Here is a 13430-nt window from a genome sequence, read left to right on the forward strand (position 1 = left end):
ATCAGATCCTTGCGCGGCCACCTTTCCTTCTGGAATTGGTATTGCTGTCCGCCCTCTTCATTAATACACCGAGCACTTGCTGTATTATAATATGAAACGTACCCTACCTGTCTGACATTTCCATCACTGCTCCTCGATCCTTTACCCATTGTCGTCCTTGGTAAGATCAATTGTTCTATGATATCATCTCGCTCACCTTCGATAACCATTAGTTGATATGCTCGACTCTTTATACTCCTTACTGCCGCATTAATTGTCCTGTCATTTCCCCCTCTCTCCTTAATAAGGAGGCGTCTAATCTTCCCTTGCATGCGCTGTAGCCTCATCATTATCATGCCTTAGAATGTTGTTTAATTCATTCCACCTTACCTCAGCCGGAAGTGATGTCCAGCTTCCGTCCATCACCCTGTCCGGCGCACCGCTACCCCAATTGGCCAGGAGATCGGCTGCTTTATTCCCGCTCCTCATAACATGCATAATTATGATATATTCTATCCTCCCTAACAGCCCTTCTATATCTTGGAGAATCCCTGTTGTCTGCCAGCTCTTTGCCACGTGATCCCAACGTTTGCCATTCCTTAATTTTTTGAGCATATCTATGGTGAGCTGGGAATCCCCTTCAATTTCGAGATTCCTATAACCATTACGAACTGCAATTCGGAGTCCATTGTATACTGCCCATAGCTCCGCTTCATTGTTTGTCATATCCCCTCCCCACTCCGCATACACCCACCGTGTACTACCTCTGTTGTCTCTAAATATACCTCCCCATCCTGCTTGTCCTGGATTACCCTTCGATGCCCCGTCGAAGTTCAATTTGAGCCGATCATCCCCTGGAAATCTGAAATAAGTTGGACTTTGATAATAAATATTAGATTCAATATTAGATTAAATCTGAAATAAATATTAGATTCAAACTAAAAAATAATTAATAGCTATATTATCAATCAAACAACTAACTTAGTTGCCAAATGAACATTTTTTATTATTATTTATATTCTCCTGTTATTTAATTTGGGAGGAATGGAGATTAAAAAAAAAAACTGAATTAAAGGAATAGATAAATATATATTTAACGAATAATAAAATAGGGATACCTAACTAAAACAACATAAAATAATAAATTTAAATAAATACTAAGAGACCATAAGAACAAGAAGGGAATGAAAAGATAGAAAAAAGGATAACAAAGGATACACATCAGGGAAAAAGAAAAAGAAACTAGGAGGAGAGGGTAGGAATCCAACAACTACTAATTTTCCAGCCATCCCTATTAAGATTGTTAGGCCTCTTCTCAATTTCTATGGCTTCCCTAAATTTAGGGTGATGGAAAGAGAAATTTTCGCAATGACCTTAGCCTCCTCAATAAAAATATGGTGTTTTGTCTTTGCTAAGGCTGAAGAGTGAGTCCTATTGTGCTTCATATCAGCTCTTATTGTGCTTAATATCAGTTGCATGTTCTTTAATCCTTTGATTAATGGACCTCCATGTGTCACCAATGTAAATATAAACACCTTTCATATCCTTTGGGTCCACCAGGTCTTTTACGGTGACGGAAATCATCCAAATTTTTCTGATGTGATTTCTTCGAAAATGTTTCTATTACTCAAATTTAAAGATCTTAAAAGTAAATGCAAAATTAAACATAATGTTTAACATTTAACATTTTTAATCTAACATCCCCACTATTTAAAAATCAATTTAATTATTATTATGTATAAACACAACAAAAATTTAAAATATAAAGAGATTTAAGAAAACTCAAAAAAGAGGTATGATAAATAAATATAAATATAAATAATCCAAAAGCATGGTAAATAAATAAAACCTTCTTTTTTATATTTATTTTAGAAGTATGGTAAATAAATAAAAATATAAATAAACTAGAGGTATGGTAAATAAATAAAACATTTTTTTATATTTACTCCATAAACCTCTTTATATTTACGGAAACTCAAAAAAAATGTTTTATTTAGGTGAAGCCTAGGGATAAATACCATGGGACAAATAATTATTAATACCATGGGCCAAATATCATATTTATAAAAGAGGTATGGTAAATAAATAAATATAAAAGAAGTATAAAAAGGTCTGGTAGATAAATAAAAATATATCAAATAGGATTAGAAATCAACATCTAATTATATACCAAGCTTATGGGCCAAATAAGGATAATATCTATACATTGTGACCTTTATTATTATTATTATTATTATTATTATTATTGTTATTATTATTATTATTAAGGATCGTAAAATTGAAGAAAAAGTCCTCTGATGTTAACTTCATCAAATCTTTCTTTTCAATTTATCATTTGTTAATTATAAATTACAATATGTGAACATTTTATTCTTATTCATATATTTTATTTAAAATATATATATATCTACACAATATTTATTTTTTCTAAATGAATATATCAAAATTTGTAAACTTGATATAATATAATAACATAGTAAAAGTAAAATAATGTGGTAAAGGGTTTATATTTTATATTTTAATGGCTCTATTAATATCTATAAACTCTTTGAAAATACTACTATTTTAAAATAATATTATAAAATTTTATTAAAAAAAAAACATAATTGAGTCAATTAGAAAAACATATAAAATTATAAAAAATGTTTAACCTTAAATTTTATTTACATATTGGTAACATTCTTTATATATCGATAACACTATAGAATTAATCATTATCACTTTGAATGAAAACATGGTAACCATTGATTCAAAACTTGATTATTAGTCGTCCACGAGGTCTTGGATAAAAGGTGAGCACGTACTCTGATAAGGCACTCCTTGATGTGAAGTCATGTTCAATTCCCCGCCCCGATTGGGTTGATATATTAGACATGATGAAGATGATGTCCTGCCAAACTTACATACAAAAATAATAATAATAAAATAGTAAAATTAGTCTAGATGTTGTTGAATAGTGTTGTCATTGATGCTAAAGTCAGTGTTTGAAATATTAGTTGTCATTTGAAAGCTTCATTGGTCAAAGCTCATGGAAGAACCTAGAAGCCCTTGAAGCTCCAAATAGTCTTGTTCTTATTGATGATTTTTTAGAACAAAGATCATGAATTTGCCTTCCTAACCATTGAATCTCCTCGTCAAATTAATTCAAATTAATTTTGATGGTATGTAACACACCACAAGAGCATTCACTATTTGTGAGATATCCTTGTTTGAAGATAAAGCCCCCAACTCATAAACAAAAACCCCAAAAGATAATGATGTGGCATGGCATTAGAGGTTGGCCTAACACATGTTAAATGAAGAAATCGAACTTTAATATAGTTTCTCCATGGTCAAAGGTCAAAAGGAAATTTACATTAATTATTAGGGGGGGAATTTAAGTTCAAAAGTGTGCCTTCCGCTGCCATGCAATTCGACCTCATGTATGGTCTTGATATTCAAATTTAATATTATTTGATTGCCTCCCTCAATGTCTAATCTGAAACCACGAACTAGAGGTTCCAAATGACGGGCCCGCTTGGAAAGGCGACAGGGTACATGCATTTCTATCCGTTGTTGGAATGGCGATGGATCTTTTTGGTCATTGTCGGGACTCTGGTATGATGCTCTCTAATCAACTGACATCCTCTTCATGACGGAGACTCATGCGAGCCCTGTTCGACCCCTCCTAGATATTGCAGGTTGCCATTGGATCTTAGTTCGCAGGCAGGAGATGAGGAGCTCAGGAGGGGTCAGAGGATCAAGTGGAGTTGCTTGTTTGGCTAGTGACTCACTCCGGAACAGGGTATCTTTGGTAGCCGAAGATGAGTTTGTCAGGTTTATGTGGATTCGGATTAGCGTCGGAGTCTCTCCTCCAAGCAATATCTACATTGCAGTTTGTTACTTCCCCCCAGCCTCTTCACCATTTGCTGTCCATAATGGCTCAAATGGGGATCCCTTTATAGGCTTGTACATTGACATCACCTGGCATTGTGATGTTGGGGAAGTCATCTTCCTAGGTGACTTCAATGCTCGCACTAGAGATCTCTAGATCCCTCTCCACGGCTGATCAGAGGATGTATTTTGTACCTAGGGGCTAGAACCAAATTCTGTAGGGCTTCACCGAATGTCAGATGATACTTTATGGCCCATTACAGTTTATGGTAAACATCTATTGTAGTTGGGGGAATCTCAGGAGTTGTTGATTCTAAACGGTCTCCCCTGTTTCCCAAACTCTCGCTTTTTCACTTGCCGACCATATGGCGGGGGTGTGAGTGTAGTTGATTATGTACTCGCTAGCCATAACTTGCTCCCTTTTATTCGCCATCTCTCATTCTCCCCCATCCCCCTTGCTAATCATGCACTTCTTTCCTTATCTCCCCAGTTTGACCCTCCCCTTCCACCCCATCCCTCCCCTCAGGGCCCACCCCGAACTACCTTCTGATTTGACGAAGGAGACCCTGACATGTTCTCCTCTACCCTACGCAAGATACTCCCATCGAAAACCCAATTCTCCTTGCTTGGTTCTGATTCCACTAAATACACCTGTCTTTTAGCTGTCATTTGGGAAGCAGCACTCAAATCCTTCCCCCACTCCACTCATTCCACTTCCATCTCCCCTAAAGTTGGATCTTGCCCCATTAACAAATGGTACGATGATGAATGCAAGACTCTACATCAAGAACTTCGATATGCTTTCACCCACTCTCAACCCTTCTACTCTGACCTCAAAGCTTTTTATCATCGTCTCCTTCGTCATAAGAAACGACTCTTTGTCTCCCATAGAAGACAAGAACTTTCTACTCTCCTTGCCCACTCCCCTAAACAATTCTGGCATACCATCCTTCCCCGACGCTCCCCCTTCCGCTTAACCTCGACCCTACATCCATGTTCTCTCACACTTCCAACCTTTATGATATTCCGGGGCAGCCCCAAATTCATGTTACCTCCCCACCCTCTTCCTGTTATCTATTCTCAGACAGGGATATTAGAGAGGCCATTTGGGTGATGAATAACAATAAAGCAGCCGATGAGGAAGGCTACCAAGCAGAGTTCTTTAAGCACGGTTTCTGTGCTTTGGTTAGCTACTTGGCTGATCTCTTCAACCATGTAGTCCGTGAAGGTTTTCCACCGACATGGGCACACCACATCATCCATCTGATCCACAAATCAGGTTCCAACTCAAATCCCAATAACTATAGAACGATCATGGTGGGTCACATGTCCTCGAAGTTGTATGCTATTGTTTTACATAGGAAGCTCTCCAGTGACCTTGAGTAGAGACAACTCAAAGCTAGGGGACAGGCAAGTTTTCGATCGGATCATCAGACCATTGACCACATCTTCACCCTTCGCGTCGTGATTGAGGAGGCATGACACCGCTCTTCGAAAGTCTATTGTTGTTTCATAGATTTTCAAAAGCCTTTGACTCTATTCCGAGGGAGGCCTTGCTCCAGAGACTCAGAGATATTGGCATCTCTACAACCCTATTGACTATTATTATGCGCCTATATGAGTTTGTTCTTTGTCGTCTTCGCGCAACCCATGGGATGTTTGATTTCATTCGAAGCACTATTTGAGTTAAACAGGGTTGTCCACTGTCCACTACCCTATTTGGGATCTATATTGATGAGTTGGAAGCATTTCTACACGAGCATATCCAAGACACTAATGGATGCCTTCTTCACCGGGTTTTGATATCTATTCTACTCTTTACTGACGACGTGGTCCTCCTCTCCTCATCCCCAGAAGGATTACAGAGGTAGTTGGATGCCTTAGCTCTATTTTGTGACCATCGAAAGTTGATGGTCAACCTAGGTAAAACCAAGGTTATGATCTTCAATGGGGTGAAGAAAACATCAGACCTTCACTTTCTATTCAAAGGGGAGGAGATTGAGATCACCAACATATATACTTACTTGGTGGCGCAATTCTCATGTCCCCGCTTCAGTTTGGGACCAGCGCTTCAGCCTCGAATCAACAAAGGATATGGATCTGTAGCCCTTCTCGAGAGAGTGCTTTCAACATCACTTCCATGACAGCTCATCCAAGATGAGCCTCATGGACACCTTGATTCATCCCACTATTCTATATGGCTCAGAGATTTGGGGACTGCCTTTACTTGAGTCAGACTAGGCTTCAGCTGAGAGAATCTAGATTCTTCTTCTTCGTTGCATCATTAGGTGCAAACTGACAGTGTCGCAGCACATAATCCTTGCAAAGTTTAGAGCTCAGCCCTTTCAGCTTGAGACGTTCTTCAGATTGGTTTCATTCTTGCATCATGTCCAGGGTTTGACAGGCTCAATAAAGAGTAGGGACCGTTATCCTTACTTGGCATATTGCTCTTCTGAGACTATTGCTCGTTCTACTCCCTCAGGCCAGCCAGATGTTGGTTTACAAGAGTTTCAAACCTCTTAGAGTTAGTGGGAATTCAGTTGAATCGTCTCCCTCCTTTCCGATATTCCTTAGATGCTCCTGGTCACCTTTTACCTACTAGACAAGAGCTAAATAAGATCATCAGAGAGGACATCTACACGCAGTTTGTCTAGGTCACCTGGGTCAATCCTCTAGGTGGGTTGTTCCCAAAGATGGCCTTCTAGGCTGAGCACTTCTTGGAGTTGAGAGACGGCCTCATTGTTCGACCCCAATATACGTTTCACCACTGAATGCATGCTCTTCACATTCCTCTAGGCCAGTTCAAAGTAGGTTCTCATAGACTTCGTGTAGAGACAGACCACCAGGTGGATAGACTAGATAGACTCTATCAGGTATGTCATTTACAAGGAGTGGAGACTGAGGTGCACTTCATCCTTGGTTGCCCTATCTACTATGAGATCAAGGGAAGGTTTCATTGCTTGTTCAGAGATTCTCGGACCCTTGTCGACTTTTTCAGGTACCCCGATCAGAGATGTTTGGCTCTATATATGCAGGAGGCTCTTAGGTTCCGAGCGCAGATTCTTCAACCTCCCATCAGACTAGACCCCACACAGGATCACGACATTTTTCAGGGTACTACCTTCAGACAAGGGCGCCAAGAGATCGATTGATACCAGTACGTATCCAGACTCCAGATCATTGAGGATCCGTGGGACCTCACCCTGCCACATGAGATCTCAGCAGCGGTTCCATCTCAGATCCATTCCTGGGAGACAGACTTTGTTGAGTTTCTTCAGCGTTATTCATTTAGCCTCAGATGCTAGGGGAGATGGGTCTGATCCTCAGACCTATTAGCCCCTGGATCTTCTCCGCTGGGGCCAGATGTTGATTTACTTCATGCATTGTATTTTTTATAGGAGACCATTTGGTTTTCCCGCTTTGTATATACGTAAGTATACTCAACATTCCCTTTGACCTACTTTGTGGTCATTAGTTGGACATAAATATAATTATTTTTATCTTTATCTTATCTGCGGCTAGGTCTAATCTTCTACAAGGCAAGTAAAATATTACAGATTTGATTAAGTGGACGCACATCTGAGTAAAATCTTAAGTGGACGCACATCTGAACGAGCTCTGTGGCTAATTTTGATTTTGTTTGGATGATATTCACGAGGGTTCAAATACATTTTGTCTTAGGTTTTGGAACTTGTTTACAACCCTCCGTTAGAGCACTTGCATTATGAAAACAAGCCTCCTCTTGGGCTTCAATAGACCACAAAATCTTGCACAAGTAGTACGATTTGATCATCCAAAAACCTTGATCAGAGATCTCCTGAAAGCATATCTGACTTAAGTATAATTACCATCATCTGTGACTAATCCGTGACTTATCTGAAACTCGGATCTGAAGCTCTGCGGCATTGAGTAGGAGGTCGAAGATCTGAAGATCAGTAACCTTTCAGCCCTAATTCTGAGACAGACAAATTCACCCTGATTGAGGGTTTACCGTGACAGATACGTGCTACTACGTGGGTTCAAAAGGAATGTGGTATTTCGGCCCATCTAACCTAAGACCAAGCCCTAAACTGACACATCTCTACGGTTGAACAATTTTGAAGGCCGAACTTACTGTTCTATCTGAAGGCTCTTTTTGCAGAAGTCGAAACCCTTTCTGAGGTCATACGGCCCTAAATCCGCAGTGACTGATATGATGCATGAATAAGACTTTTGTTTTTGCGGATCTCTTGAGAAGCTATTGCATGAATATCCAGTCCTGCATAGGCATTTACAACTACAATTCATGATACACAGTGCTGAGCATTGTTGGACGATACCTGTAGGCTTCTACAGGAAGTTTCGAGCTCTAGCAGAGACCATTTTCTTAAAATAAATTTGAGTTTAGTATGGTGACATTTCAGGACCCGAGTCTAAGGCTAATCTTTAGATCCCTGCTCTTGATCTAGGTTTTCTGGACACAAAACACAGACGTAGTTTTTTGGCATTTATATCTGGCTTCTGGAGCAGAACATTAACAAAGAAAGTTGTGCAAAGTAGCATTTGATATGGTCGACCTACAATAACCAGCGAATGAAGAAATCACAGGTCTGTCCCCTCTCATTGTCATAGTAAGGTTATCACCTGGATCCCTTTGGAAGCTAATTTGGCAGAGAAAATGTAGAGAGATTTTTCTAAGAGTCGACTTTGTGCCTTGAACATTCCGCATAAAAAAAAATGGAAACGATCTGAACCTGAATACAGAGGTCGATGTCGCGTATTAAGTAACACAGTGAGGTGGCAGATTCATGTTTGGTCGTTCGCTACACTGACACGTTGAATCAATAGGAGGATATGTTTTTGAAGGTTATTGTATGGTGGAGGACATGGTAAATTGATTCACGGAGAGAAATTTTAGCATGGGACTTGGACCCAACTCAATACATTAATAATAATTTTATTCAAGATAAAAGATATTACCAGCTTTGTAATTTATATGGCCCTTTTGTCGCATGTTTAAAAACTAACATGGACTAGTACTGAAATCCCTAGTGTTTTTTAAGCGCGCTTGAGCCAGAGGAGTTCTGGGATGGGTGACCTCCTGGGAAGTCCTGGTTACCGGGTGCAAGCCCCGGAAGTGATGATTGATGCTATGTGATTCGTTCTCCACATTTCACTAGTTTCAATCCCACTTCTTCACCCCTGTGAGCATCACCCGATGCAATGAGTGCTAAGTGAACTATTCAAAAATCATGAGAAATTAGTCAGTTACGACTACCTCTCATGGAAATGGTCATACGTTTGAATGACTTACTTAACGCAGTTGAATCCCAAAAATGATATATAATATAATGCACTGCGTAAATCCCCCATACTTAAAGTTCGTTGTACAATCCAATGTGCTTATCTTGAGTTTCTAAAGTCATTATTTGTCCAAATCAAGATTTTGAAAAAGCTAAGCCATTAGGGCTCAGAGATGGATGCATGCATAAGTGTGTTGTATATTGACAATGTTTTAAACTTTGTATCATTGTTGGTGGAAGTATTTGTATAGTTGAATGAGACTGTCATCTTGGTCATGTTTAAGTGATGATTGATGTTTATATGATCATGTTTATATTGAGTTAAGGTTTTGCAGTTCATATTTAGTGTGAGTAGAAGAGTAATATTAGGGTTTCACAGTTGTGCAGAAATCAGATTGACTACTTGTTAAGTAGTGAATTGTTTGATGAAGCAGATTGATTGATGTTAGGGTTTCATGTGCAGATTAAGTAGAGGCAGAATTGTGTATGACAGTGGATATTGACAGTTAGGGCTTGATGTGCAGATTGGGCAGAGACAGAATCATTTATCACAATTGATATTGACAATTAGGGTTTAACGTGTAGATTGATTTTATTAACATGAAGATTTTTCTTTTACAGTTTCCTATTGATATTGAGCACAGGCGGATCTAGTCTGAAAATTGTGAAACATGGTCCATCGACTGATCAGGGTGGTAGGGTGGTGCAATGCAGGAGAGAGGAGTCTCCTTAAGGTCGGAGCCTGAAAACACTTCAAGGTGGCAGGGTGGTGTTAGGGCAAATTGGAGCTTGTGCAGGGTGTTGTAGCAACATGTGAATCAGATAGTTGGAGCTTCCTTCAGGTCGGAGCATGTAAACTCATGCGTTGGAGCATCCATTCAGTTGCAGCAGGTAAACAGGGTGTTGGAGCATCTGTAAGGTTGTAGCCTGTAGACCAGGGGATTGGAGCCTCCCTCAATTGTAGCTTAAAATGATGAAGTTGGAGCTTCCTATTGATGTACTTATTGAAAACAAATATTATTAAGTGTTCGGTGGTTTTTCTCCTTGAAGGGTTTCCACCTAAATATCTCTAGTGTCTATTGTCTTGATTGTGTGCATTGTTGAATGGTGTTAATGATTGTTTATGTTTAACTAATGCTAATAATGTTTAATGCTCTAAAAAGTTAAAAATATTAATTGAAGTAAGAAAATAGATGTGTGGTCCAAAAAAAATAGGCATATTGTTGAAGTCAATCTTCTCTATTTTTGAGTAAAGTGAAACAACGCACAAACTAAACTCAAAAACCATTACACAAATATGCTTGAAACTAAACCCTAATTCTTGTTCCAAATATGCCCAAAAATATGGGGGAAGTTTACAAGGACAATAAAAAAACATGGCGAAAAAGTGATCGATGTTGGTCACGCTATACCTTCCATCATCTCCCATTTCGATGTGCATTTGGAGGTTCTTCTCCTTCAAGTCACTGAAAACAACATAAACTTTGAAATGGATTTGATACTGTTACTCATTTTGTAGAGATAGCAAAAAAGTGACCCAATTTTGAAAGGGGGCGATGCAGAACACACATATTTTTTTTAGACCATAGTTTTTGGCACTTTAAATAACCGATACAATTACCTATTTTGTAAGGGTGGTAAAAACGTGACTCGATTTTGAAAAGTGGTGATGTAGAATACACTTTCTTCCTCTTCTTCTTCTTCATTTTTCATTTTTTTTTTTCCTTTTTTTCGGAGCATATTTTTGACACTTTAAATTTTCTTATGTATCAAATATAAATATTTATTTTTGAATGTTAGTGATTTTCATGCTGATTTTGAAACGTGTTGATGCAACATACATTTTTTTTAGAAGACTTATTTTTCACATTTTAAAATTTATTATATCCAAATTTTTTTGAAATTATGATTACTTAACGAATTTTCAAGTTGTTTTATTTTTTTTTTAAATGTTGATTACTTAAAAAAAAACAAATATGAAAATATATATATTAAAAAAAAAGACAATATATATATATATATATATATTCATAAACTATAAATAAATTTGGAAAAAAAAAATAAAAAATAAAAAAAAAAAAAATTGAAAAAATATATATATAAAATTAAGTAAGTAAAAATAAAAACATTAACAAAAATTAGTATTTAAAAATAAAACAAAACAAAACTAGATTAAAAAAAATAGAAAATTAACAAAAATAAAAAAAACTAGTAAAACTAATATTAAAAACATTTAAAAAAACTAGAAAAACAAAAATAAATTCTATATATATAAAAATTTTAAAAATATATTTATCTTTTCAAAAAAATTAAAGTTAAAAAATTTATTTATTTTTTATTTAAAACAAGAAAAAGAAAAAAACTATTAAGCCCTAGTGTTTTTATTTAAAAACAAAAAAAATTAAAATTTAAAAAATTTAAATGTATATATTTTCATATATATATATATATATATATATCTATATATATATATATATATATATATTTTAAAAAAAAAATGTAAATTTTAAATGTTTTTTTTAAACAAATTTTTATTTATTTATTATTTTTAATTAAAAATAAATAAAAATTGTTTTTTAAACATTTTTTTAATTAAAAAAAGTTAAATTATTTTTTTAAAAACAATTTTTTTATTTGTTGTTCAACAATTAACAATTTTATTTATTTTTTTTTTAATTTAAATATATATATATATATATATATTAAACATTTTTTATTTAAAAAAAAAAGTTTTAGCCTCTTGTAAATAATAAAAAAAAAAAATTTAAAAAAAATATTTTTGTTTTGAATAAAAAAATGTTTAAAAAATTAATTTAATTTTCTTTTTTTAAATTATTATTATTATTATTATTTTAATAAAAAATTTATTTAAAAAATAATTTAATAATTAAAAAATAAATAAATAAAATAAAATAAAAAATAAAAATTGTTTAAAAGACCATTTTTATGTCTATTAAAAAAATATGTTAAAGGAAACGTTTAAAATTTATTTATTTATTTATTATTTTTTTTTATATATAAAAGAGCTAGGGTTTAATAATTAAAAATAAATAAAAATCAATGGCATTTATAGTGTGGCAGTTACGGTGTTTTGTTGGCAACATGTGATGTGATTTAGCACATATGAGTGGGGCCACCCGTGGAGCGGGCCGGCCACAGGCCGGGAAAGTTCGATCCCCACCAACCCTACTAGTTTAAATGGCGTGCTGAGTGTTTTGAATCGGTCATGGTCTATTGGGTGGGTCCTCGATTAGCCAGGCTCCGACCTATTTTAAATATAACATATATTCGTTGGTGGGTGGCAAGGTTTGACCGCTTGCCACCCCATTTTTAACATGTTGTTTTTATAGTATAACGATGTTGACGGAGGGGTGACGGATTTGGTGGCCCGCCACCCAAAAAAATGATTTTTATTTATATATAGACCATTTTAGTAAAAAATCATCGTCCAAAAATTAAGATTTAAAAAATCACCCTTTTTGGTGGTCGAGATTCTCCAATTTTTTGCCTCGTTAAGACTACCACTTGGCCAAGTTTGACCAGAATTTTGACTGTGAATATCTTGAGCATACGAACTCGGATTTGAGTGTTAATCGCACTGTTGGAATCAGGGTGATAAGCACTGTGAGCTTGTCCTGGTTTCACTTTAATCCAAGGAATTTCATTTTTGAGCTTTCTCAAGGCCACTTTTGAATTTTGAGCGTGTCTAGAGCCACCTAGATCATTTCTCCCCCATTGAGGAGATTTTGGTCTCCAAAAGCATGAACATAGTCTGTAATTGTTGTGTTACATTGTCTACACCATAAGTGTCATGACAAGTCACCCTTGTTCTTCGGAGCCATAAGTGGTGAACCGACACATGCATCATTTGCAAACATGTAGTACAATATTTGCAAACTACATGTTCATTGATACGATCAATCATGAACCAAGCATCTCCCATACTTGCCAAGAGTTTTATAAGACACACTCTTTGGTCAAGTTTACATCAGAATATAAACAAATACCCCAATTATCAATACAAGGTAAAAACATCATTGTTGCTTTAATCAACGATGGAAAATGCATTATCACTTTTACAATTATATTACAACACACGATTTACAAAATGTTGTCATGACAAGCTACCATGTTTAGTAAAACATCTCTTACTCAAAAAATTGGACCACCATAAATGTGACGGTTTTGCTTGTCGAACATTTTCACCAGTTGGTTCCTGCACGGCACTTTGTACTTGCTACGTTGCTTTGGATGGAGCCTCCAACACGTGGCTCTTTGATGTCCACCTATATTGCA

At 36.1% G+C, this 13430-nt stretch overlaps 1 protein-coding gene across 1 annotated transcript in view; it reads right to left on the minus strand.

Moving 5' to 3' along the window:
- Nucleotides 1-294: 294 nt before the first annotated feature.
- Nucleotides 295-13430, minus strand: part of LOC149215030 (beta-galactosidase 6-like) — a 156977-nt gene continuing 143841 nt past the window's right edge. The window contains exons 9-10 of the mRNA XM_089389600.1: nucleotides 2784-2869; nucleotides 295-841 (exon numbers count right to left, since the gene is read on the minus strand). Coding sequence (XP_089245726.1) covers nucleotides 295-841; nucleotides 2784-2869 — 633 coding nt within the window. The remainder of the gene's footprint in view (nucleotides 842-2783; nucleotides 2870-13430) is intronic.

The sequence above is a fragment of the Pinus tabuliformis genome, chromosome 1_1, assembly GCF_031772625.1.
Source record: "Pinus tabuliformis cultivar Carrire ecotype Pingquan chromosome 1_1, CPIR1, whole genome shotgun sequence".
NCBI lineage: Eukaryota > Viridiplantae > Streptophyta > Pinopsida > Pinales > Pinaceae > Pinus > Pinus tabuliformis.